A 27413-nucleotide genomic window follows, 5' to 3' on the forward strand; every position below is an offset into this window, starting at 1 on the left:
CTGCGCTTTGTTTGCTGGGAGGCTCCTCTGTGTTTCTTTTCAGCTCTTTTGATATTTTGGCCAAACCCTCAGGGACCAGCCTCCGGCACTGCTTGGTTTTATTCATTTTTATCATCATCCTCGGGAGGTGCTTTTTCTCCCAGCAGTGTTGCGTGACCCGCCGTTCGGCTCCCTCTCCTCGAGCCTGGCCGTGGCAGGAGAGCCCCAAGCGCTTCGCTTTAGGGCGCTTTCCTGCGGGCGGCCGTGCCGGGGCGCGCCGTGCCCGCGCTGCCCGCTCCTCCGGGGGCTGGGGGCCGCGCCCCCCGGCCCGGAGCGCCCTGCCCGGTTCCCCCGGGGGCCGGACCGGAGGAGGCGGGGGCGGGGGCGGGCGCAGGGCGAGAGGGGCCGGCCCAGGGCCGCGCTACGTGTCCCGCAGCCCTTATAGCCCCGGCCCGCCGGGCCCGGCGCCGCAGCACCATGTCGAGCCGCGAGCAGACGGTAGGGACGCGCCGGGGAGCGGGGGGCGGGCGGTCCCTGCGGATCCCTCTCCTTCTCCTGCGCTGGGATCCCCGGGCAGCGGCAGCCGGGGCGTGCCGGCAGCGCTCGGGAGTTGGCCAGCCCATCCATCACTCGGGACGGCGGGGATGGGCGCGCTGGCCGGGAAGATCCCGCATCCTCCGCTGGCATTCGGCCGTATCCCGCACCTGTCCCGACTTCGGTCCCGGCGGATCGCCTCCAGGCGGGGCCGGAGCTCGTGGCTTTTTTGGGCGTCCTCTGTCCCGGTCCCAGCCGGGACAAGGAGTTGGTGAGCCGGTCACCGCCACGCTCTCAGCATCGCTGCACAGCCAGCGCTTTGGAACACGCACAGCAAAGTAATCATAGCCAGGACACAGTTCGGTTAGAAATTAAAATTGCAAATCATAGCCGCAGCCAGACATCGCGTTCCGCTTGCCAGCTGCCCTCCCCTACTCCCTGGATCTGGGATGGGAGCTCTGGGTCCCTCTGGCTGTGCGTACGTTTTCCAGGTTTTAAATCAGAACCAGAAGAAATCTTGACGTAAGTCTTTCGGGCTGCTTTTTGCTGGTTGATTTGATTCATTTTTTAAAAGTTTGCCCTAAACTTTTCCGATGGATTTGATGCATTTTGGACACAGTGGTAATTTGTCCGGGGAGGAATGCAGCCAAAACCACACGGAACAAAGCGCGCCTGTGCGGCGAGGTGTTCTTGGAAACGCAAAAACCTGTGGTTTAGGGATTATTTCAGGCAGGGGAGGTGCGGGCCGTGAGCTGTGTATGGGAGTTCTGTTTATTGCTGTGACAGGAGAGAGGCATTACTGAACTTCCAGAACAATCCCTCTCCTTTGCCTCCACTCTGGGTTGGAAAAATGACCTTTATAAGCGAGTTTGTGGCTGACCTTTGTGCCGGGGCTGTCAAAACAGATGCTATCAGGTTGACAGCTGTAGGCGGATTTTTGTGTGCTTATCTGCCAGGTATCTGATGGAGTGAGAAAAGGCGTGATTTCGCTAATTACAAGAGGTTTGGGGAGTGATGGTGAAACGGTGATGTCCCATTAGTGATCTTCCCGTCCCTTGCCAGGAAGATGTGGTTGCACAGAGTGTAAAGGAAGTTCTCTCTCTGAACTGCAACCTCAGCAGCTTCTTGGTTTCAACCATCTCCAGTTTATATCAAAGGCATGGACAAGGAATTTCACTTTGCTCAGGGTCCTTTGACCTTTTTTTGTGCCCACAGACGGTTCGTCGCGACACTGTTGTAGCTGCAACAGCCGAAGGTGTTAGTTCCATTTTAAAATGGAGACACAATAATTTATCCTGTCGAGATCTCTGTTGATACAGCAGTGGGATCATCCTTCTGTTGCCCCTTCTTCGTTCTCCCAGTAACACAAATCCTTATTACTCCTAAAAATCCTTGTTGCTGCTAAAACCTCCGTTTTGTCACAGTTTCGTGATGTGGGCGGTGTGTTAATCTTCGTCCCACAGACCAGGTTTTGTGAGGCTGGATGGTACCAGCTTTATTCACCAGAGCTGGGTTTTGCAGGTGATGTCGATCAGCTGTCAGGTTTGGAAAGGCACAGCAGTGCCAGCCGTTGTGAGATGGACCACTGTGTTATTTGACAGTGCTCTTCATTTTGCAAACTGAATAACTAGAAGTCCGGGACTTAAATCCTAAAATCAGCCTGAATGCTCTCTGGAGTTTGAATCTGGTTTGAGGATGCTTTAATTGCACACCTATTTATTAATTGATAATATGGTAAGGTGTAAAGAAGAAAACTTTTTTTTTTTTCCCTTCTGCATGTGTTATCCTTAAAAATGAAATGAACGTGGCACCTTAATTGTGCCTTGTGTGAGGACCGGTCTTGGTGTGCGGGAATTTCTCTTTGGCTGGTTAATATGGAAACACTTCGTGCTCTCCTCATTTCTGCTCCTGACTCCGCAAGAGGCATGAAGCCCTCTACCGTGCCAGGCAGTGCCCTCCTGTTCCCAGCCCTCACCGACAGAAAGCATTTGTTTCTGGCCAGTTTCAGGACTGACTTTTTGGGCAGGAGAAGGGTCTGTGATGGTGACCTCAAAGCCGTAGTGTCCCTCACACAGGCCTCCTGTGTGCCTCGGTGGCAAACGCTGCCCTCGGGAGCAGGCACACCGTGACGAGAGTGCAGGGCGGGAGGTGGAGCTGTGGGCCTGCCCTTGTTTATTGTGCGGGCTCTTGCACAGCGTGGCTTTCAGGGTTGAGGGGTTCTTTGAGCTCTGTAGAAAGAGCAAATCCTTCTCCCCACACCTGCGGCCCCGCCGGCATTTCCGCCGCTCGCTGCCCGTGCCCGCCGAGCGGCATTTTCCTGCCGGGCGGGAGCACACAGATGATGCACTGTGCTCCAGGGAAACTTGCCGCGGAGCCCAGAGCCACGGGCACGGCCCTGCCCTGGCAGTGTGACCGCCTGCGTGGCTCTGTGTCCCCAGCGCTGCGTGGAAAGTGCAGCTCAGCGCATCTCATGGGCTGGAGGTGTTGGGAGTCCTGCCCCCGGCCAGTGAAGTTTCTCTTCGGGTGCTCTCGCAGGTGCTTGGGGAGAATGAGAGCCCAGAACCGAAACTGTTTTTCGGGGGAGGTGTTTCAGCTTTGTCACCTGCCTGCTCTCACAGCAGCGTCTCCAGGAATCCGACTGGTGAGGCATCCCTGGCTTGCAGCAGGATGTGCTTCCCCAGCCCAGCGAGTCACAGAGCTGTAACTTCTGCTAGCTCACTTGTGTTTGTGCAGGGCTTATGTGCAAATGATGTGGGCTTATTTAAATTTATTTAAAGAGGAGAAACAAACCCACAAGATCAGATGTCAACCCTGAGGAGAGGCTTAGTTTCTTTGCCTAAAAACTACTCTCCTGTTGAAAAAAACCGGAGCTGCAGGGCAGAGTTCAGATGGACTGAGTGATACCCCAGGCAGAGCAGGAACATATGTGCATCTCCATCAATTTAATTGCTAAGCAACATGAAGGAAAAAGCTTATTAAAACACCCAAACCATGCATTCATCTCCTCTCACACTTCCTCTTAACTCTTGCCTTGAACGTAAAGAGCAAAACAACTTGAAAGATGTTTATTTTCAAAGCAGTTCTGAGTAGCTCATCACAGTGACATTGCCTAGGGGACAGGGCAGCAAAGCCCTGATTTCAGGGAATTAGTGTGGCTTGCTCTGCGTTGAGTCACTCAAGAAAGTGAGTTTTCTAAAACTCATGTTTTATCCACTGAGCCACAAGCTGCTTGCTCTTACAGCATGATTTATTCCGTGGAACGCGGCGTCCAACTCATTGCGCCGCAACATCCAAAGGTGATTGTTTTCCAGCTGCTCATTGCATGCTTGGGATTTCTTGGTTTATTTTCTATTACTTTGTTTGCTTTATATCTCTTTTCTTCGAAGACCGTGGAAAAGTGAGGTGATTGACTTTTGTTACTTTGTTATTTAGAACTTTCTCCCCTTTTCTGCCAATTTCTTCTGAAGCCCTTTGCTATTAGAAAGTTCCCTTTCCAGTCTCTTTCCCCCGCCTTGCTGTTTCACTCACTTGGGCTGCCAGTGTGCCAGACCAGTGTTTAATAACCACACTCTGCTCTGTATGAGCAGGCAGGTTCAGCTTGGGGGATTTCAGGGAAGAAAAGCCAGGAGAAATTGCAGGTTCCTAAACATGAATGCCTTCTCCTTTCCGTGCTTGAGCCCTCCAGGGGTTGGGGAATTAAATAACCATCTTGGTGTGGTCTGAGCACCTCTGCTGGTGGTGGCCAAGGCTGTAACTCCTTCAGCTCTGGGTGGGAGCACTTCGAGCCAGTGTGTTCTTTCCTGTCCTGCTGCTGGACTCCGGCAGAAATACAGACTCCAGCCTCCTCTGGTTTTCAGGCTGCGCACATCAAGTCACAGCCAGTCACAAGTCCATGCCAAAACCCCTTAACACAGGTGTAGGTTTCCATCCGTGCCCCTGCAAGAGCATTTAGTCAATCAGCAAATGATGCTGAAGACCCCACACTACCCAGACATGTGCACTGCAGCTGCAGCTTAGATTTAGGCCAAGGAGATTTTATTTTTCTGGAGGGTTTTCAAGACAAACACTGGCATATTTGCCTTTTTTTTTTTTTTTTTTTTTTTTTAAATCTTAACTGGGCTGATGTTGGTCCTGGAGGGTGCCTTTTAGAAATGAAAACCCCTTGCCTATCTGAACCTGAAACCAGGTGTTTTAGATAAACTTACAGCTGTACGTGCCCCCAAAAGATAACTGGCGTGCAGGGCCTGTGTGAATACTTGAACCTGTACTTTTGTCACGCTGCACATACACTTTGCTCCTCAAAAATCCATTAAGAAGGTGGTTGTGTGATTCAGGTTGTCATCTATGAATTTGCTGTTATCGTGACCAGGGTGTCACTGCTGAAGGGAGTGAGAAATAGCTCCTTAATGGTTTTACAGCTTAATCATTTCCAAGTGAAAATTTACATGGGTGTATCATTAACAAAAGGAGGGATGCAAAAAAGCCCCGGGTGTGCGTCATGCCACGCGGGAAGTTGGGATTTGCCTGTGGGGCTGGTAGTTCCTTGCTAGCACTGCCTCCTGTCCCTCCCAGAGTGGTCTTTGCTCCTTAGCTCACAGCTTGGCTCAGTTACAGCTCCGTGTGTCAAAAGCTTTGTCTGCTGAGTGGGTGCCAAAATGTGTTTGGAGAGCAGAGCTGGTTTACACAGATTTGATTTTATTTTCTGTCAGCTGCAGCATTTGGTGGGTTGTTGAGATGAGCTTTTTCTGTGCATTGCTGGAAAACAACCCTCTGCACCTACATTTCCAAGACTTTTCTGACCTGGAGGTCTTCGTGGCCTCTCTGGCAGAACAAAATGTTTTCTTCGATATCAAACTGTGTTTTAGCTTCCCATTGTGGCGCAAAGTGTGTGGTTGGGCGGGAGGTCATTTTTCAGGCCTGCCCAGCCCTTCTGATGGGAAGATCATCAGGCTGTGTTGCCAGTGAGCGTGGGAAGAGGGGGGAAAAGTAATTTTAGAGGAGGGGCTTTTTAGAGGGTTGCTGTGGGGGTCTGAGCTGGGCACCTGCCTCTGGGCATGATGAGTCCCCCCAGCCATGGCTGGGGCAGCTCACTGCATCTCTGGAAAGCTGATCTGAGACCCTGGGGATGGATGTGAGGGATGTCTCAGAGGTGCAGCCTGAAGTCCAGGCTGCTCTTCAAACATGCGTCATTGGTTATGTCCTAAATATTGTGGGAGCTGAAGCCTTCGTCTGCTGTTGGTCCTATTCACCACTGCCCTTCTGTGGCTGTAAAACTGAGGGTGAAGCCACCCTCTGAGAGATGCTGGGAGTTTACATGAACTTTTGAGCGACCAATTAACAATAATCTTCAAGGAAAATGTGGAACTGTCCTTGGACCAGCCTTTGAGCAGCGTGGAACGAGTAAGGGCTGTGCCTCTGCCTGCTTTAGGGAGGGGTGGGGGAAATGCTGAGCAGCCACTGGTTCAGGAAGAGTCCAACATCCTTGCTGCTGACTTAAGCCAGGGTCTGTGTAACCCTGTGTGCACTCACCCATGAAAAGCCCATCTTGCAGCTTGTAGGGCTCAGATGCACAGGGAGATGGGCTGGGAAAACTTCACCCTCCTGAAGTCTTCAACTTGGACTTTTCTCCTGCAGCTGGTTTTGCAAAGGGATATATTCAGTCGTGCAGCAGTGAAAACAGCCCTGTCTTCATCCAGCAGGAGTTCTGAGGGGACTGAGGAGGTGCTGAGTGAGGGGGAGATCTAGCCCTGTCTGTCGTACCCGGCAGCAACCGAGAGTGGGAGCCAGGAAAGACTTTATGGCTGGGACAGCAGTGCATTGTCCCCCCATTTGCACTGATTTATGACCTGAGATACCAGAGGCTGTGCCTTTCCTCCTGATAGTCCTTGATGAACTTTCCTTCCATGAATTCATTGTAATGACTTTTTCCAGCCTAGTGAACTTCTGGCTCGCCAGGCAAAGTTCCCCCATTTAACCGTGTCCTGTGTGGTGTGTCTGGCTGAGTTCCCCTGCGCTCCTTTCTGCTGCTGCTTTTGCACTTTGAAAACCCTAAAAAAGGTGCTGAGGTGCAGAGAGGTGTCCCGTGGCCTGCTGGTGGCCACTGACCACTGCAGAGTCAGGCACATGGGGTGCAAGACGCCAGGTTCAAGGCTGGGCATCCAACCTGAGGCAGGGAGAGGCACCGTGTGGCCACAGCACTGAGAGCCCACCAGCCTGGGCTGGAGTCCAGCTTTTCCCTTTCAGGCTGCCACCAGGTCCTGCAGAGGAGAAGCCTCACAGAAGAATGAGTTCTTTTATAGAATCACAGAATCATTGAGGCTGGAAAATCCCTCCCAGCCCATGGAGTCCAGCCTGTCCCAAGCCAAGACTGCCTTGTCCCCAGCCCAGAGCACTGAGTGCCACCTCCAGCCCTTCCTTGGACACCTCCAGCCATGGGCTCTCCAAACCTTCCTGGGCAGCCCCTGCCAAGGGCTCAGCACCCTTTCCATGCAGAAATTTCTGCTGCTGTCCAAGCTGAGCCTCCTCTGGCACAGCTTGAGGCCGTTTCCCCTTGTCCTGTCCCTGTTCCCTGGGAGCAGAGCCCGACCCCCCCTGGCTGTCCCCTCCTGTCAGGAGTTGTGCAGAGCCACAAGGTCCCCCCTGAGCCTCCTTTTCTCCAGGCTGAGCCCCTTTCCCAGCTCCCTCAGCCTCTCCTGGGGCTCCAGCCCCTTCCCCAGCTCCCTTCCCTTCCCTGGGCTCAGAAATAGATGTATTTTAAAACCTGAAACTGCTTGAAACACAGATCCTCTGCTGCTCCCGCTGCTTATGAAAACACAGGAGCTTCTCTAAAGACAGAGGATTTCTTTCCTGAGAGGGATGTGTTGGGCATGGTAAAAGGGGTATCTCCTCCCCATGTCATTGAGACTGTTCTCAGGTTTAGGGTGCCTGTCCTGCCACGGCAGGAGGCAGGTCATGTACTACAGTGCCATATTTACCATAGAGAACCACAACCCACTAACTAAATTCCTGAATCTCATATTCAGGGGGGAAAACAAAGTATTTACATGTGGATACAATTCCTACCTGGAAATCTTTTTGATACAGAAGTTAATGTGTAGTCAGAATCTGAACCTTTGCCCTCTTTTCCTCTTGTCCCTGCAATCTGAGGGACTGAGTTTCCCTTTTCCATAACTGGATCTTTGTCTCCAGGAGAAGGTAGAGAAGCGGGGCCGTGTGTTCTGGGTGGTTTTCCTGGCAGCATCAAACCAAGGCAGTTCTGCAATGTCAAACCCATTGTTTGCAAAAAGGAGCAGAGGCCCAACTGCTCAGGCAGATTCAGCTGGGGGAGATCATTTAGCAGAACTGCTCTGGTTATTAAACACTGGGCAACCATGCAGGGGTTTCGTGTTTAAATTGGTTTTTTTGTCAGTGCCTGACAAAATGCTTTGTTTGTTAAATATTTGTTGCCCCTGCAGCTGTCCCTTGAGATTTTAGGAATGAAGACAGAGGGGGCGGGGGTGGGCAGGAGGAGATTGTTTTTATAACATCTGTCCTGGCCTTACAAGTTTATCCCAAAAATGTAGGAGCACAGAATGAGTCACTGGCTTTTCTGCATCGAGGAAATGAGAGTAGTGACATCATCTCATTCTGAGATAAGGAAACGCCTGAGCTGGGAGCCTCCAGAGAGGCAGATTTCAGTACCCAACTGCTGATTTGGGCTCACAGTGCAGAAATCAGCATCTGATTTGTGAAGTTACTGGAACACGAGCCTGATTATGTTGATTCTCTTCTCTTTTTTTTTGTGTGTGCCAGCGTTGTCTGAAGCTTGATTGTGACAACCCAAGCCGTGCAAATTTCTGCCAAGAGAAAAGTATTTGAGCTGCCATCAGCAAATAAGGTCTTGCTAAGAGCTCAGAAATTCTTGTGGCTTAAGAAAACACGGCTTCGGCTTAACAGCAGCTTGAAAATCTCGTGTGCTAGTGGGGTTTGGCATGTCCAGCTGTCTGTCTCCAGGCTGAAAGGCTGCTTGTTTCAGGGCACTGGGATGGCTCTGCTGCTCTCCTTGAGGTTTTTCTGTGTTATGTTCCTGGCAGGGCCCCGGGGGCGATGCCAAAAGGAACAGGCAGCGAGTGCCAAGGAGAAACTGAGCCTGCTGGGCTTTATTCAGAGCACGGGATGGAGAAAGGGATCCCAGTCCAGCATCCTGCCTGGGACAGGGAATGCTGGCAGCCCCTCAGCCTCAGCAGGACACTGTCACTGCTCAGCTCAGGCTGGAGAGAAAACACAACAGCATTCCTGCCCACCTCCGGGTGCTGGGAGAGGAGACTCATCCCATGGGCAGGGAACAGGAGGACACCAGCACGGGAGCAGGAAGGTGGTGGGACAGCAGCATGGGAGCAGGAAGGTGGGCAGTACAAAAGGTGCTTGCAGGGTCCCACTTCCCCATCTGGGCCTGCGTCCTGAGGGGTTAAACAGGCAAAATTTCCAGGGTAACTCTGCCTTGCTGAGGTTTTGTCTTGGGAAAGAGTGGGGCTGGGGTTTGAAGCATTTTCCTGCCTTAGCGAAGTAAATGAATACTTGGGGAAAGTCCATAGGTTTTGGATTACAAAAGCTACGCTAGGATGTAAGAGATGCCAAGGTTTCTCCACTGTTTTTCAATATGATGGTAATCAAATCTTTGCTTCAACAGACAAAACCCCCCTTTTTCCTCTCTTCCTCCTTTTTTTTGGAGTATCAGTTTTACTCTTCTTCAGCAAATGACTCTTTTACAGGATGTTTTCCCCCCTGATTGCTTGTGGACACAGTGTCACCCTTTTGCCAGAGCAGGTCTCATAGAAGACAATAATTTTTTAAGGAAAAAATTTTGAGAAGTGTAGTTTTTATACATCAAATGCACAAATATTTTTAATTTTTTTCGGTAACTGGCAGGAGTTGGGAGGGTTTTTTTAATGATAGGGTAGCTCACTCTCCTGAGGCTTAGGGGAAGCGTTTGACTTCAAACTCAGAATCACAGAATCTCCTGGGCTGGAAGGGACCCACAAGGATCACCAAGTCCAATTCCTGACGCAGCACAGGACACCCCAATAATCCCTCCATGTGCTTGATCCCACTGCTTGCCTGTGCAAGTGAAAGCTTGCTTGATCATTCCATCATTTTAAAAGCCCATTCTACCATTTGCAAATAGGATCAGCTGAAAACATTTCGAAAGCCTCTATTTTTATTTTGATCTAATTTTTCCTTCCTGGAGACGTGTCCAGGCTGCGGTACCGAAATAGGGCGTGTGTGAAACGCTCGGGTGGAAAAAAATGAATCATATTCCTGGTGCTGTGAGCTTGCCCTATAAATAAAAAGGCAGCTGGGGGAGTCCTGACCCTGCCCCGGCTGTTGGGTCAGGGTTTCCCCGGGGCCCTGAGCGCTGCCAGCTGGATGCAGGTCCTGGTGCTGAGTGAGCCGGACGCGTGAGTAACGTGCCCTTCACCGCGCGGTGCTGCACAGCCTCGGTGTGATCCGTGTTTTTGAGAGCCAGTCCCTCTCCAGAGCGGGATGCTGCTGCAGCCTGCCGTGAGCTGAGCCTCCTGGACAGCTTCCAGGTCCGTGCCTGTGCCAGCTGCAGCAGGCAGGGGTGAATTAAGGGCAGCATAAGGACACGGGCTTGGAGCTGATGGGACACGGCGACGGCCAGCATGGCTTTCTGGTGGCTCATCTTCTGCAGCATCACAGAGCTCTGCCTGCTCTGGGTGGCTGAGCAAGGGTTGGCCTGGGGGTATTGTGTGCACTCAGGGGATCTCTGGAATGTCCTGCTCAGCTCTCGTCTGTCCTTTGTTTCCACCCCTCAGCTGTGGAACGTGGCACTTGCAGTCGGTTCTTGCCATGCTCCCACTCGTGATGCAGCCACGGAGGTGCTGGGTGAAGAACTGGGGATGTGGAGGCAGGAGGAGGTGCTGCCCTGAGGGCCAGAGTTTATATTTGAATTCCTAGTGGGAGACGGCAGAACATCCGTGCAATTTGTTGGGACAACCCTAAACCCAAAATGGCAACAGAAGAGCTGGGGAGGGGTTCTGGTGAGGAGCAGCTCAGGCAGCTGGAGGGGCTCAGCCTGGAGCAAAGGAGGCTCTGCATAACTCCCTGACAGGAGGGGACAGCCAGGGGGGCTCAGGCTCTGCTCCCCGGGAGCAGGGACAGGATGAGAGAAAACAACCCCGAGTTGTGCCAGAGGAGGCTTAGATTGGATATTGGGAAACTTTTTTCATGGAAAGGGTTGTAGAACATTGGAATGGGCTGCTCAGGGAAGTGGTGAAATCACCATCCCTGGAAACTCAAAAAACCCATATCAAAGACCATGTGGATATGGCCCTTGAGGACATGGTTGAGTGGTGAACACAGTGGTGGTGTTGGGTTGATGGTCTTAAAGGTCTTTTCCAGCCTTAACACCTCTAAAAGTCTATGATTATAAATGTTTCTTGTCTGGTGCATTTTCTATTAAATATGCAGTGGTTCTGCTCCCAACAAACATCCGTGGTGTCTGGGAGAGGCCCCACAGACCTCATGCTTTTAACTGTCAGATGAGAAGATGCTTCCTGATAAGATCTCCTCGAGTAGTCACACTTAATTTATGTGGGCAAGCACAGCTACTCCCTTCCAGGGCCAATTACCTCAGGAGGAGCTGAGGTCACTTTTTTGGATGCTGTGAATTGAGCAATGGTGGCTCTCAGAGCAGAGGACACTGATGGTTCCTGATTTCCAGCAAGACTCTCCTGTCTCCGAGGCCACATCTCTTTATTCAGGAGCATCACTCAGGAAAAGCCTCCTGCCTCTGGCTCTAACCTGCTTTCACACAGCAGGGCAGCACCTTGTCTCACCAGGATAGTTGATGGAAAGCTTCTTCACTTTGGAAACTAAACCAAGAGACCCTTGCCAGGCAGCTCAGTCAAAGACAGGCCTAAAGACAGCCAAGATCTTGGTCTCCCCCTGTTTGCCAACCTCATAGAAGGGTTCAGTAGGAGGGGAGACCAAAAGCAGAGTTAGGATTTGGTTTCTTGGCCCGCTGCGGCCTCAGTCCAAGGTTTGGAGCAATGTGTTTGTTTTTTTCTCATTTCCTGCATGAGCTAAGGCAGGGTGGGCTAAGCACTGAGCTCATCCAGACAGGGCCAAACAGCGGATTTCCAAGGAATGGGGACAGTGTGGCAGTGTCATCTTTGACCATCTGTCTGGCAGGGGTGCACGGCCCTTCTTTGGAGATGCTGCTGGGACATTTATTGCCTTGTTTGGAGCCTTGTTTGGGGTTGAATTATAAGTCAGAAGTTCCTCTCCCAAACCTCATTTCCTTGCCTGAGACTATTCCAAGACATGCTTACCAGTGTCCTAAACTGTCCCTGCTTTAGGGCCCAACATCCAGGCGTTGATGTTGTGCTGATGAATGGATTATCTACTTAAATTTGTATGATTTGCAGTGATAGGGTTAAAACCCTGAGAATCAAATTGATGGGACAGCCCAGCATTTGATCCATCCGCTGCTGCTCTCTGCCTACCAAGCATCTTGCAGGATGTGCTCTTCCTAGGCAAAATCTCTCCAGGATTTGCTCTCAGGCCATTAACGATCAGTTTTCCCAGTGCCTTCACTCCCTTCCACCACACTTGAACTCTGCCTTCCCAAACCATTCCTAGCTGGTGGATGATGAGGTGGGAGGTTGGTCTTTCCCACTGAAGAGCCCATTCCCAGCTAAGCAAGCTCCCAGCCCGGCCATCCAGTTGCTTTGGGTTGGGAAGAGTTTCCTGAGAAGTTTATGCACAGAGCAGAAAAATCTGAGGGATTTGGTACCATCTGGAGCTCCCAGCAGGTGGGAGAGGTGTGACAGTGTTGCTGAATTGCAAAAATGCCCTCAGCGGTGCTTTCCCAAGCTCCCAAAGGTGCCAGCGTGCAAAGTAAGAGCTCTGAGATGCTCACACAGCGCAGATTTATGGCACAGCAACCTGTACTTAGAACAGAACAATCTCCTTACATCAGCCGTGTAGGAATGTGCCAGATCCTGCATCTTCCCGAGGCACGGACGTTATCGTGGCTCATCTCCTGCAGGACACAGCCTGAACTCCTGGGGATGGGACAAAATTAATCCATGGTGGTGCTGTCTTGCCTTTGCGAGCTCAAAATGTCCAAACTTTTGACAACCCCCCACAAAAAAAAAACCACAAAAAGCAAAAAAAAAAAGGAACAAACCGCAGCTATCAAGTCTATTTATCTTTTATTCTCTGAGTCACAGGATGTGTAGCATTCACTCACCTTTTCAGGGGCAGGTCTAGAGACGTTTTGGGTTTTTTATAGAAGTGCAGACTGGTTTGTGTTGGAAAGGACCTTAAAACCCATCCAGTGCCTCCCCCTGGCCTGGGCAGGGACACCTTCCACCATTCCAGGCTGCTCCAAGTCCTGTCCAATCTGGCCATGGACGCTGTCAGGGATGCAGGGGCAGCCACAGCTGCTCTGGGCACTACTCCCCAACCTCACAGGGAAGAATTTCTTCTGTATAACTAACCTAAATTTCCCCTCTTTCAGTCTGAACTCATTCCCCTTGTCCTGTCACTCTGATGAACAGTCCCTTTCCAGCCTTCCCATAGGCTCCCTCAGATACTGGAAAGTTCTGTGAAGTCTCTGTGCAACCTTCTCTTCTCTCTCACTCTGCATGTGTATCCAGGATATATTTATATCCTTGTTCCCTCCATGTTCTTTCCCTTGCGTGCCTCAGCTGGGAACATCATCCTCCCAAATAACAAGGTCTTGCGGATATTTCATGCGGAACATTCCTTGTGGAGGTGCTGTTGCTGGAGCTGCAGGCCACAGCCAGGCTGTTTCACCTGCAGCCCTGCAGAGACTCTGGGGTCAGCAACGTTAGGAAGCACCAGAATTCAGGCCTCTGGCTCAGCATTGTGCTGGTGCCTTGTTTGCTTGGGAATTCACATGGATTGTTTCCTCTGCCTCCCATCCCATCCCATCGCGTGCCCAGCTCGGCCCTGCTCCTGCCCCAGCTGCAGTTCTCGAGTTACACAGCCAGTAAATTAGCACCTGAAGTCGCTCTTGTTTTGCAAGCCCGATTAAAATAATAGGTGAGTCTGTCTGTGTTTGAAATTGTCGAGAAGGCAGGGAGGGTGTCTCTGCCCAGACTCTGTGTCCTGCCCACCCGCAGGGGGATCAGTCACCTGGCAGTGCTCCTGCAGCAAAGCCAGTCACTTTCTCCCTTCTCCCTGCTGGCATGAAGGCATCACCACCAGAAACACCCTGGCCAGAGGCAGAGAGCCTCCAAAAAATGAGTCTGTGCTGCTGAGACAGAAATCCAACTCACACCAAAGCACCAGAGTTCACCGTGCTGGCTCACTAATGAATTTTGCGTTTCTCTCCCATCTGTTTGTCCCAGCCGAGATTTCCTTTTGCACTGAGGGCAGCAAAAGGTAACAGAAGTGCTTTGTTCTACTCTGTTTTCTCAGGGAGCCACCAACGTGGTTTACCAAGCCCATCATGTCAGCAGGAGTAAGAGAGGACAAGTTGTCGGCACCAGGGGAGGATTCCGAGGCTGCACGGTTTGGCTCACAGGTATTTCTGTCTGGGTGTGAAAGCGTGGCCTCACCTGTGAAACTCCACGGGTATGGCTGGCAGGTGGGGATTTGGGATCTGCAGGAAACATCAGCATTCCCTGCGAGCTGGGAATTGCAAAACATCCCCACGTGGGAAACGCAGACACGCGGTGCTGGCGCGGCAAGATGTTCTCCCTGGCAGCTGCTGCCCATAACTAATGTTTTTATGGACTTCCCAGCTGCTATCAGGCTCCTTTGAACATGTCAGAGGCCCTCGGGGTAGCACTTGTTGTTCCCAAGACTGTGGCTGAGGAAGCCTTGGCTCAAATCCAGCCAGTCTTTGGCAGTGGAACGTACCCAGGGTTGTCCAAAACGTGGATGTTTTCATTCAGGAGCGGTGGGAAGTTTATTGGGACATGTAGGTGTGCTGTGTTCGAGGCAGCACGAGGCAGTCACCTTGTCTGGAGAATAAACACTCCCAGCCACAGAGTCATGTTGGGAGCAATCCCTTGCATTTGTTCTGTAGCCCTTCTCTTCTGCCTTGAAGTATAAACTCATTGTTTGGGGTTTAAGGGGTGCCAGAAATGACAGTTGCATTTCTCATTTCTAGTATTTAGCCAAGTCTGTCTTTTGCCCGTTGTCCAGTTGTTCCTTTGCTTGTTAAATCTTGGCATTTTCTTTGGCTGCTGGAGGATGTTGTAGGACGTGCTTTGAAGGATTTGTAAAGACGTTTGGATTTGTCTTCCTGTCACCTTAGGTTGTAGATGCTGGATTCAAGCACATTTCTGTTCTGTTCTCCTCCTCAGTTTTGAAGAGCACAATCTGCTTTTATATAGTTTCTGAAGCCAAAAGCCCTACCCAAGGCAATTTCCTTCTTTTTTTGAGTATTACGCAAAAATCTTGTGTCTGAAAGGTTTGAGCTGGCCTGGCTGGTGATTGTTCTTTGAAATACACACCTAGAGAAGGAGATGAGCCTTTGCTGCTGGAGCCTGTCCCACTCCACATGGTTACAGCAAGAGCCTCTCCTTGGGTTCAGAATGGCAAAGCAGTTAGCTCTTTACAGTGGGAGCAGGGGGAGGAAGAGGAGGATGCAGAGCGACCTGGAGGAAGCAGCATCCTTTCAAACCTCCCCTCCTTCCTGGAACTCATGTGTCCCAGCACAGCCCAGGGAGAGGCACTGCTGGGTTGGACCCCTCCAGAGGCTGGGCTGTAGATGCTTTCCTCACAGCATTAATGCCACCCCTTCGATAATCAGGGTGGAAAAGGGCTCTGTGAAGGATGAATCCAACTTCCTTTAGGAAGGAATGAGGTAGGGAACTTCAGACAGAAGGGGTTTGGCCGCCGGTGTCACAGTTGCACTCTGGTTTTCACTCTCTTGACCTCCAACCTGACCCCTCACTTTGCTCCCTCCCCCAGGCCTTTCTGGAGCTGGCAAGACAACCATTGGCTTTGCCCTGGAGGAGTACCTGGTGGCTCATGGCATCCCGTGCTACTCCCTGGACGGTGACAACGTCCGGCACGGCTTGAACAAGAACCTGGGCTTCTCAGCGCAGGACCGCGAGGAGAACATCCGGCGCATCGCCGAGGTGGCGCGGCTCTTCGCCGACGCCGGCCTCGTCTGCATCACCAGCTTCATCTCTCCCTTCACTAAGGTAAGCTCTGGAAGATCCCAGAGATGCTGCTCTCTTCTCAGCTTCACCTCAGGTGGTGAAGGTGGTTTATGGAGAGGGTTTCCCAAATCCACTGTCGGATGCTCCGTGGAACACCGCCGGCACACAACCGCGTGCTCAGTGCTCAGAGGGCAGTGACCTCGCTGGATAAATTCAGTGTTGCAAACTGATGGAAAGCTAAGAGGAGTTTAAGATCTCCCTGCTATTAACTCCTCAGAGGCAGAAAAGAGTCACAGAAGCAGCAGCCCGTCCTAGAGTTGTCACTGCTCTTTTGGAAGAAGATTTGACTGTGATTTTTACTTCCATAGCTGCTGTTATCAGGCCGATGCAAGCAGTTCCTTTTTTTGTAGAATCAAGGAATCATTGAGGTTGGAAAAGACCTCTGGGATCATGATGTCTGACCGTTTCGACACAGGGCAGATAATTATTCACAATCTAAAGTGCTGCTGAACTGCCTAATGAAAAGATCTTGAGGTTTTGCATGGGAAAAAATGAAAACAGATTGAAGTTCTGGATTTTTACAATTTTTTTTAAAGTATTTTTGAAAAGAAGGAGGGAAATGAAATAAAAAACTCCCCTTATTAGAACTAGTGTACATTTAATAAATCTTTAAGAGAGATTAATTTACTTGTGTCAAAATCCAAGGAGGCTTTTTTGCTGCAATTCAGATTTTTCCCATCTTTTTTTCCAACAGGACCGTCAAAACGCACGGAAAATTCATGAGGCAGCTGGACTTCCTTTCTTTGAAATCTTTGTAGATGCTCCTCTAAATATTTGTGAAAGCAGAGATGTGAAGGGCCTGTACAAGAAGGCAAGAGCTGGAGAGATCAAAGGTACGGAGGAGTGAGATCTTACTTTGCCTTTTGCTTTCCGAAGCTTTGGATGCCTTGTCCTGGCAGTGCCACACGTAGGGGTGGGTGTCTAAAGGCCCCTTGCAGTGCACAAGGGGATCCTGTTCCCCTAGTCTTACTGTCACAAGTGTCACTCGTGCCCAGCATGGTTGAATGCCCCCTGGTTGTTTGCATAGTGTTCTTGGCTCTAAGGGACTGATTATTCTATTAAATAAATTTAATTCTGGGGGTTAATTGTCCGTAGGATTCACGGGGATTGACTCAGAGTATGAGAAACCCGAAGCTCCCGAGCTGGTGCTGAAAACAAACGTCGCGTCGGTGTCTGAGTGCATCCAGCAGGTCGTGGAGCTCCTCCAAGCACAGGTGGGTCACTTCCACGTCACCATCGCTGGTAGCTTTGCAACCCTGCTCTGGGGCATTGCCTTTTTGGTAAGAACCAGCGTGTTACAAGTGCTGCCTGTCTCTGTCTTTCAGAACATTGTGCCCCCAGGCTCAGTCAAGGATGTTCTGGAGCTGTTTGTGCCTGAGGATAAACTCAGCAGTGTCCGGGCTGAGGCAGAGAAGCTGCCAGCGGTGGAGATCACGAAGGTATTGTCACACACAGGTTCTGGCACTGCTTAGCTGCTCCAAGGGTGGAAGCTTCCAGGGGGGCCTGTGTTCCTCTGATGGCCCTGACCTTTTGTGGCTGTGGTTTATGGCGAGCTGAGGTGGGATCCTGATCCTCAGCCATTTTCTGCCATGCCTCCACCCTGTGATGCAGGGTGTCAGTCTCCTCTGCTCTGTTCATACAGCCCCACAAGTGCAAACTGCCGGAGGGCAGGGTTAGATGGGATGTTGGGAGGCCTTGGCACAGCATGCCCAGAGCAGCTGCGGCTGACCCTGGATCCCTGGAAGCACCCAAGGCCAGGTTGGACAGGGCTAGGAGCAGCCTGGGACAGTGGAAAGTGTCCCTTGCTCATGGCAGGAGTGGGATGTGATGGGCTTTAAGGTCCTTTCCCACCCAAACCATTCTGGGATTCTAAGTTGTGCTGTGCAAGTGTGTGAGTCTGGCTTAAAGCCCTGAGCTACATCCCCCATGTCTTTCTCCCCCTTATGAATGTCCTGTATTAGAAGCAAAACAAAATGAAAATGCTGTTTCAGCAGATGGAAAGGAAAAGCAACATCTGAGCATTGACATGGTGACAGGAATGTGACAGGAGTCACAAAACAACCCTTTGGGTTTGTTTTGCAGCTGGATCTGCAGTGGGTGCAGGTGCTGAGCGAAGGCTGGGCCACTCCTCTGACAGGATTCATGCGGGAGGCAGAGTACCTGCAAGTGCTGCACTTTGGCACCCTGCTCAACGGTATGGATCCCCTGTGTCCTCCTGTCCTGCCTTGTGGCACACCCCAGGGCTCCCGAAGGTGGCCAAGGTCACCCTGCTGTGGCCACAGCCCTGGTTCACAGCTCTGACATCCCACACGGTGCTGCTCAAACCTTCTGGGAGTTGTTGTGTGCCTCTTGTGCTTGACTGTACCAGGGTAAATAGACATGAAAACCCAAAGCCAGGGAAGCAGGGAGGCTGCCAGGCTGAGCTGGAGGTGGGAGCAGAAGGCAGCTGCTTCTTGGAAAGAGGAGCAGAGCCTGGTTTTGCCCCCCATCCCATTTCCCTGCTTCTCCAACATGGCAGCTTGAAGTAAATCTGATTTATCTATGCGTTAGCAGCCTCTTCAAGGTGCTTCATCCCTGGAAGAGGCAAAGAGGGCTCAGGTGATGACCATCCACAGCTGAGACAGGACACAGCTGTTTCCACCCTGTTTCTCAGCTGTGGATGCTGTTGCTGTGACTTCAACCGGAACATGAGGTGCTCACATTGGGGTTTGTAGACCTGGCAGTGATCTCTGCCTTCGGGGATCTGGGTGAGCAAGTCCCTTTGAGCCTTGCATGCCTTCTAGGCAATCCTGTGGTCACACAGGGAAGTGACCTGCTGCTGTTGCTCAGATTTGGGCACCATGCAGCCGAGGCAAAGCTCAGGACTGCTCACTTTGCACTGCGGGAGTGTCTGTGTGGGGGCTCTGCTCCCAGACACGCCATAGCCTTTCACCTCCTGCCCAGTGTGCAAACAGCATTCAGAAGCACATGTCCCTGTTATCAGAGCCTCCTCTGTGGTCTTTGAGCTGCCTGTTGTGCCTGGGGAGGTCGCAGAGTGCCCTGGGATGGCCACGTTGCTCCAGAGCCCCGCACTTTGTGCCGGAGGCTCCTCCCAGAGCGTGTCTGGTTTTGGGGTGGCCCCCCCAAACCTGCCGACATCCCTGAGCACATCTCCTCTGAGCTCTGTGGGCAGATGTTCCGGGTTTGTAAAGCTCTCTGGGGAGCAGGGACAAAGGCCAGGAGAGCAGCTCTGCAGGGGGATGAGCTCTCCAGAGCGAGGTCTGCGTTAGCAGGGGGCAGCAGCATCAGTCCCTGGTGCACCCTGTCTCCACCTGTCCCCACGGGGGTCTCCAAACCCAGCATCGGTGTGGTCAGACCCTCAGGGTGACATCTGAGTGGGAAAGAGAGCACCAGGTGCTCCTGGACAAGCTTTGGGAAGTGGTGGAGGGTTCCATCTCATGGTGCTGAGGCATGGCACTGCCAAGGAGAGGCTTGAGCCTGCTCTTCCCAGAGCCATCGGCACGAACCTTGTTCCCTGGGCTGACTGATGGTTTGGGCAGCTCCCGTGATTTTTTGGGGGCACGTGTTCAAGCCAGTGCTCTGCAGGAAATACCCTCCTGGATGCCCCAGCAGGTGGGTGATGTGCTTTGTGTAGGGCCACCAGGAAGTGGGGTGGATCTGCAGCAATGCACCAGTGACCCATGAGTGGCAGGAGGGGTGACAGTGGCAGTGGAGGTGCCACTCAGTGTGAGGCTTTGGTAGCACCATGGAGGACCATTGCCACGCCACCAGGAGCTTTTAAACGTTTTGAGTCTTGAAATAGTTTCCGTAATGTGCCCCTGAGCGTTAATTGTCTTCATTATGTTTGTGTTCTCCCAGGAAAGAGGCGCTTGGTAGCTGGTATGTATGGAACTGTTCTCAGGCTCTCCACAAATTACCTCAATTAAGATTCTTTTTGGCTATAATTTTTTTGAGATTTACCAGAAAAAAAAAAAAAGAAAGAAAAAAAAAAGTTGAAATGATTATGAAATTATTACAGCCGTTCATGATCCAGGCAGTTCTGACGTGGCCTGACACACCCCGTGTCCTAGGGACCAGTCTGCACAAAGATCCCAGTTGTGTAATTTTGTAATTACCTGCACTGGAGTGATCTTTTGTTACCTCTCCATCCTGCATTTGGAAATGGAGCCCGAAGATCCTCGTTTTCAGCAGCATTTGTTGGTTTCACAATGCAGCTTTTTCTTCCTGTGCTGGCTTCATTGACTGATCATTATTAATATGATTTAAATGTATGAAGTTGATATTGATTAGATCCCGTGTGAATATAATGATGATTATTCATGAAAATTGCTGCCTGACAGACAAATGATACCCAGTCATGAATTTAAAGTAAATGCAAATATTAAAAAAAAAATTATAGTAAAAATCTATATCATAGTCAAAATCGTCAAATTAAGACTCTCAAGGGTCCAAACTGATTTCAGCCAGATCAGAACAAATTGAATCAGTGATTTGTTTGTGACTGGAAACCCATCGAAGAGACTGATTCTCCTGGATTAACGCTGGAATATCCAAGGAGAAATGGGAGGACCTCAGTGGAACACTGGGAAATTGGGAGAGTTAGGTTAGAACCAACATGATTTCAAGCTATTTAGGGCCAACACTGGAATTAGAAACTATGTGTGCTCTTACAGACTCACACAAATTAAACATGGGCAGTGCAGAGATGTAAAGGAGGAGGAGTAGCGGTATAGAGATAGCCAGGAAAAAAACCCAAAAAAGACATAAAACCCAAATGAAAACTGAGTGTGGTGGAAGAGGCAGCCCAGGAGGTGTGCAGGGAATGGGGTTCTCCAGGGAAGACTGGAGCCATCTCCGCAGGGGTGGTTCTCCTGGAGGAGAAGGCATTTTCCAAATGCACTGAAATTTTTCAGTCAATTTTTCAATTTCAATCCAGGGTTGCATTTTGCAAGCACATCGAAACTTTTCACCTTCACAAGCAGCTAACGAAGAAGAGAACCAGGGAAAGGGAGCGTGCAGGAGCTAATGAGATGCTCCAGGTGTCTTGGAGACATCTCTGGCCCTCGGATAGGGAGCTTTTACATCCCGCTGACATCACTATTCATTAGCAGCACAGAGAAAAGCTGCTGCAATGACTGAGTTTCCACGAAAACCTCTGTTTACTGCGCTCCCGGGGCTGGTTAAACCCCTTCTCCAGTGTTCAACCCCCTCCCCTCCGCGGGCCGTGACCCGGAGCATCCCCGCGGTGCTGCCGCTGTCCCCGCAGGACGAGCGGCGGCCGGAGGGCGCTGAACTCCTCTCCGTGTCTCTCTGCAGACGGCGTGGTGAACCTGAGCATCCCCATCGTGCTGCCGGTGTCGGCGGAGGACAAGCAGCGGCTGCAGGGCAGCGCGGCGCTGGCGCTCAGCTTCCAGGGCCGCCGGGTCGCGGTGCTGCGCAGCCCCGAGTTCTTCGCGCACAGGAAGGAGGAGCGCTGCGCCCGCGTCTGGGGCACCACCTGCCCCCGACACCCGCACATCCAGGTGGGTCCGGCCCTCCCTGGGGGCGAAACGTGGGCAAGGGCTGGAGAAGTGAACTTCTCCAGGGTTTTGAGGTCCTGTCTGTGCTTCCAGCCCAGCTTCTTGCTGGGAAACAGCCCATCCCGAGCAGGCAGGACTGGATTTTTTTGGCTCTCCCCTACGGGCATCCAACAGGGTTGTTATGGTTTTACAGCTCCTCTCTTCTCATTTAGTCTATGGCAGCACAAGGAGCATCATCCCTGGGAAAGGGAGAGCTCCGGGCTCTGCTCTGGGCAGTGACTTGAGCTTTCTGCTTCCAAAGGCTGCAGGTGTGGTAGTTCTTTCCCCTCCCTTAAAATTCCTCATTTAATTTATTAGCAGCAGACACGTGCCTTGCAACAGGCTCATTCCTCCTGCGTGTTCCCAGGAGGAAAGAGCAAAGAGGGAGGTGCAGGAAGGTGTTGTGCCTTCCTGTAGACTGCTGGCTGCCAGAGGAGCCCAGCACCCAGCTGGGTGGGAACTGGGTGGCTGCTGCCCCACTTGGTGAGGTTTTGCTGCCCATGACACTCAGCTCACCTGGTCCCTGCAATGAAGTTTTCCACCTGAGAGAAGGGAAGGTCATCCTGCAGTGGGGCTGAGCCTCACACTTTTCAAAGGAGACTGGGAGAAGGAGGAGTGTGCTATCCCCTTTGCACTGAAGGTGTGTGTGATTCCCAGATGGTGATGGAGAGTGGAGACTGGCTGGTTGGTGGAGACCTGCAGGTCCTGGAGAAGATCAAATGGAATGATGGGCTGGACCAGTACCGCCTGACCCCGCTGGCTCTCAAGCAGAAGTTCAGGGAAATGAACGCTGGTGAGTGCCCTGGTTACACCAGGGACAGGGCTCTTCCCTCCCCACCAGGCCTTGGTGCGATCTCTGAGTTGCTGTCAAGCTCACAGCACTTCCAGGTGGCTTCTGGATGCTCCCAAAAGTTTGGGGGGTGGGCAGTAAAGGGGACACAGGGCACAGGGTCTCCTTGGTTAGGGCAGTGCTTGTGATGGGCTGTGTCCTCAGTGGGCTGCTCTGAGGACTGGGAAGTGCTGAGCATCCTGCTCACGTCCCCCCTGGCAGGTCACATCCTCCCTGCACTGACATTCTTGGCCTTTACACCTGGGGCACAGCTCAGGTGTCTCCTCCCAGCTCTCTGTGCCATAGAATCCCAGAATGGTTTGGGTTGGAAGGGCCTTAAAGCTCATCCCATTCCACCCCCTGCCATGGGCAGGGACGCCTTCCACGTTCCCAGGTTGCTCCAAGCCCCATCCAGTGTGGTCCCAGCAGGCTGGCACGGGTCAGACACCCACCCTCATTTTGGGGAAAGAGCATTGGCCCTCCTGAAGTTGCCACTGAGCTTGGGGAGGTGACAGATCACTTTAGACACCAGTGAAGGTGTCCAGTGCTGTGCACAAACGTTGCAGGAGAGCTGACAGGGCTGAAATCAGCCCCAGAGGAAGGGAGTGCAGTGAAAATAACCTCGGCAGGGCAATGTGCGTGTGTGAAACACTCAGCTGAGCTGTTCAGGGCTTTGCTCATGTGGAGATGGGACACACAAGCCTGTGATGGCTGTGACAGGGCACACACAGCTCTGTGATGGCTGTGACAGGACACACACAGCTCTGTGATGGCTGAGACAGGACACACACAGGTCTGTGATGGCTGTGACAGGACACACACAGGTCTGTGATGGCTGTGACAGTGCACATGCAGGTCTCACAGCTGGGACAGGGTTCACACAGGCCTCTCACAGCTGTGTGGAAGCTCAGAGTGTGGGAACGAGCCCCGTGACCCCCTGCCCCTTTCCTTCCAGACGCCGTCTTCGCGTTCCAGCTGCGCAACCCGGTGCACAACGGGCACGCGCTGCTGATGCAGGACACGCGGCGCCAGCTCCTGGAGAGGGGCTACAAGAACCCCGTGCTCCTGCTGCACCCCCTGGGGGGCTGGACCAAGGACGACGACGTCCCTCTGGAGTGGCGCATGAAGCAGCACGCGGCCGTGCTGGAGGAGCAAGTCCTGGACCCCAAGTCGACCATCGTGGCCATCTTCCCCTCTCCCATGCTCTACGCCGGCCCCACGGAGGTAACTCGGCCCTTGGCTGCTCAGCAGGGCAAGGCAGGAAGGCTGTCCCTGGGGGTTGTGCTCCCAGCCTGCCTGTGCTGCCGTGGAAAACTCTGGGAAGCTGTGTCCTCACTCTTGGCTCCCTGCATGGTTTGCCTGTGCTTGCTGCTGCAGTTTCACCCCACAGAGCTCGGCTTCATCAGCTCCCATCCTCTCCTGGGCCGTGGAGGGCTGAGGAGAAGGGCCAGAAACAGGCTTCACCTTCTTCTGGCAGGCAGGGACATTCATTTGTTTGCCCCCAGGGGCACACACAGGTCTGTCGTGGCTGAGACTGGGCACACTGTTTCCCTTCTGTCCCTAAATCACTGGGACGAAAGGGGCAGATACTAAACCTCCCCTTCCCTGTGCTGGGGGGCACCACTTGGGCACATCGAAAATTCAAACTGCAACCTCCGTTTGCCACCAGATGAGACCCAGCCCTGTGGGTTTGTTATCTTATTCTCTGTTTAGAGCTGGGATTAAATTCTCGAGAGATAGTTCGTGTTCAGACTCAGATGTTGATTAATTGTTATCTATAGTACTGTCTCACAGGTTGTGAGTTCTAGCTAACAGAGTGAAAAATGGTTCTGTCTCCAACTCTTTCCAAGGTCTTTTAAGCACAAACTGTCCAGTTATGAAATGACACCTAGATTATTTTTACTTTTAACCCAATAACCAACCACCCGTGGCCCGCAATGCGGATTTTTCTACCCAATTACAAAATATCACCCAGACCCATGAAGAAGGAGGTGAAAAAGAAGGACTCAGCCTCTGCCCTAAAACCTCCATCTTGTTTTATATCTCTATTACTATATCCTAAAACCTTAAACTCTAAGTTTTCCACCCTGTGATATCACACACTTCTATCCAAACTACCCACCCATAACCCCAGTGCTCTCGCTCAATTTTGGAAGCCTCTTCCACGGCCTCAGGTCAAATGCAGTGTTCTCCTGAGGGTCAGAAAGTCTAAAATTCTCAGCGCCCGGGGTTCCAACATTGCCCAATTCCCACGGGATTCTCAGGCCTCAGCCCCTGTGTCCCTCCCTGCAGGTGCAGTGGCACTGCCGGGCCCGGATGGTGGCGGGGGCCAACTTCTACATCGTGGGGCGGGACCCGGCGGGAATGCCGCACCCCGACACCAAGCAGGACCTGTACGAGCCCACGCACGGCGGGAAGGTGCTGAGCATGGCCCCCGGCCTCACCTCCGTGGAGATCATCCCCTTCCGCGTGGCCGCCTACAACAAGCTCAAAAGAGCCATGGATTTCTACGATCCCAAAAGGTAACGCCGCAGCGGCGCTCTGGCTTCTTCAGAACGTGGGGTTTGTGGGCTTGCAGCTTGGCAGGGGACAGGGAAAAGCCATGTTCCTCCCAAGGGGAGGAATGGGGGGAGGACCTGGGAAAGCCACCCGTGTTTTCCTCTAAGGGCTGTTCCCAGGTGCCACGTGAAACTCAAGATGCCACCAGGGAGGAAAAGCAGCACGGGATGGGGGCTGAGAGGCAGTAGAAACACAGCCGCCCACAGCTGGGAAGTGTGTTATGGATGCTCCAGCTCCTCTGGGATGAGGAACCCTGGGGGGTGACTCAGGCCACCTGTGCTGATGTCACCTGTCTCTGTTTCGCTCAGGCACGACGATTTTGACTTCATCTCAGGAACACGCATGAGGAAGCTGGCTCGGGAAGGGGAAAACCCCCCGGACGGCTTCATGGCCCCCAAAGCCTGGAAAGTCCTCACCACCTACTACCAGTCACTGGAAAAAAAGAATTAACTCCTCCTCCCTAAAAATACCTGTATTAAGAGTGAGCAATGATCGATTGATTCCCTGTGACACAGATCATTTGGCATGACCCTGGGATTTTCCTACCTGGGGCAGAGTGTTTTTTTTACCAATCAGAAATACTTTGAGCCTGATCCTTCTCCCCCTAAAGCTGCTGGGAGTGTCCCCATGGAGCTGGAAGGGCTGGGGAGCAGGCCCTTCGTTCCTGGCTGGCGCCAGGATGCGCCACCGGGATCGTTGTGGTGCTGCCAGGGCCACACAGCAGCTCCCAGTGCAGAGGAGGGACCTCAGACCAGGATTTATCCTGCCTGGAGCAGAAATGAACAAGTGCCTTTTCCACGTTGTGCCTTAGACAGTTTTTGCTAATTAACAGCAGAATCTTTTTAATGCCCTTTTTTACAAACGGACTGTTTAACATCAGCTGTGACCGCCGCCAGTTCCTTGTGGCTGAGCCAATTCCTCACTGCCTCCTTGCTTCCTTCCTCCTGCTTGACCCCTTTGGTCAAACAAATCCTGGGCTGAGCATTCCTGTTGCTCCAAGTTCAGCTGTCTGTGAGATTGTGCCATGGTGATCCCTGCACTCACAGCCCAGAGGGGGAACCTGTCCTGGGAGGCACCATAAAGCCCTGAGATCCCTGAGAAAGCTCCGGACAGCAAGGAAAAGTCAGGAATGCTGTCACTGTGCTTTCAGGTGTCCTCCCACGTGGCAGGATGGGATCCCTCTCCCCTCTGCCCACACTCCTCCCATCCCAGAGGCAGATCCAAGGCAAAACAGCAAAGACACAGCGCGAGGTGGGTCTGGAGAGGCAGCTGAGAGGAGGCTGAAGCTCCTGCCCTCATCCACACCTGTGTGGGTGCAGGTGACCTGATTTATTCCATGTCTGTGGGATGAGGCTGCTGGGGACAGCCAGAGGATGGCAGGACAGCCCTTGGCCCCCCCAGCCCTGTGCGGTGCTGGTGCTGAGCCGAGAGCCGGCGCCCGGTGCTGCTCCCAGCTCTGGCTGTGGAAAGTTACCCCGGACTTTATCTCCTTCCCCAGCCTCATCCTGACATGGACTTTGCCTGTGCCGTGCCTGAGGCTTTTCCGCTGACTCGCAGCTCCTGCGGTGGCCTCCGGGGGGACGGAGCAGCGACACAACAGGGGACACAACAGGGGAGCTTCCCTGGGCACTCCCGGGAAGCGGGACACTCCCCGGCTGCGAGGTGTCCGCAGAGGAGAACAACCCAGCGCTTGGTGAAGACAGCGGCGGGCTCACTCCATGGGCTTTGCACCTGGCCGCCTTTAGCAGCTGCCCCAGGACCCGTGGCCATGTGTTCCCAGAGGAGGGCAATCAGCGTTCCTCTCTTCTTGTGCTCCAGTTTTAATTCCAGGTGGATCCACGCTCAGCAAACTCAACCCGCTCCTGCTTGTGGTGCGGGGTACTGTGAGCTACAGGCTCTGCTGTGGCCAGGGCACAGTGTCCCAGGCTTCGTCTGTGACTGGAAAATATCCTGGCAAAAGGGCTTTTGGGGTGGTTTTTTTTTAAAGTTTTTTTTTAAGTCTTTGGAGCAAAGCTGTGTTTTACCCCAAGGCAAATGCTGCCGCCTCCATGGGAGCTGCCAGTGCAGCAGCCTCATCTAGCCAGGCCCTGTGGCAGGAAGCAATATTCCCATTTAGGATTTTGAAGGAGTGAAACAGCACTGTTGCTGCTCATCATAAAATAACCCAGTGTTGAAACCTGCCCCCTCCCCCCCCCCAGTAATTCCAGGTGGTCACAGCTGTTGTATCATCGTTTTAAACCAGCGTAGTGTCCTGATTACCTCTGATTAAAACACATGGGCTGGGGGTTTGTAGTCTATTTATTAAAGACATGAGACTGGAATTTGTACCTCAACTGATGCATCTCATGATTTAATATATTCTGAACTCAATACTCTACGAAACACTCGCTTTTAGTACAAATAAATATTTATATGTGTAAGTAGCTCTCGCTTGGTGATTTTTGGGTGGAACTTTGCTGCAGACTCGCTCAGCCTCGGCGATGCTGCCCTTGAACCGCTGTCCCTGGAGCTGTGGGAGAGGGATCAGGCTCTTCCTCCTTTCAGAGAGGCAGGATCAGATGCTGAGGGTTGGACCAAGCCTCTGGAGGCATGGAATTAAAGCAGCAACATTCCAAACCACACTGCTTCCTCAGCCTTTCGAGGAAGCTGCCAGAGGGTTTGTGCCTTGACAAGGACTCACACAGCAGCAGCAAGAGTAGACAAGTACGGGAGAGTTCCTGGAGAAGTGGGAATTGCACTCCAGCT

The 27413-nt window shown here is 52.3% G+C and overlaps 1 protein-coding gene across 3 annotated transcripts; it reads left to right on the forward strand.

Moving 5' to 3' along the window:
• The first annotated feature begins 408 nt into the window (after window positions 1–408).
• On the forward strand, window positions 409–27001 carry PAPSS2 (3'-phosphoadenosine 5'-phosphosulfate synthase 2). 3 transcript variants are annotated; one of them, XM_066191730.1, is made up of 13 exons: window positions 409–477; window positions 13966–14071; window positions 15469–15704; window positions 16417–16555; window positions 16818–16936; window positions 17048–17161; window positions 17805–17916; window positions 21039–21244; window positions 21938–22073; window positions 23065–23333; window positions 24402–24631; window positions 25819–25919; window positions 26167–27001. In XM_066191730.1, exons 1-13 carry the CDS (start codon window positions 457–459, stop codon window positions 26175–26177), a joined length of 1800 nt encoding a protein of 599 aa, XP_066047827.1. In that variant the 5' UTR covers window positions 409–456; the 3' UTR covers window positions 26178–27001. The 3 variants fall into 3 exon arrangements, with proteins under 3 accessions (XP_066047827.1, XP_066047825.1, XP_066047826.1); XM_066191728.1 differs by having other exon boundaries at window positions 25819–27001; XM_066191729.1 differs by lacking the exon at window positions 26167–27001 and having other exon boundaries at window positions 24977–25911.
• The last annotated feature ends 412 nt before the right edge of the window (window positions 27002–27413 follow it).

This window comes from Chamaea fasciata, unplaced genomic scaffold (genome assembly GCF_029207755.1).
Source record: "Chamaea fasciata isolate MVZ Bird 193981 ecotype frontalis unplaced genomic scaffold, bChaFas1.0.hap1 SCAF_9, whole genome shotgun sequence".
In the NCBI taxonomy this organism is placed as follows: Eukaryota; Metazoa; Chordata; class Aves; order Passeriformes; family Sylviidae; genus Chamaea; species Chamaea fasciata.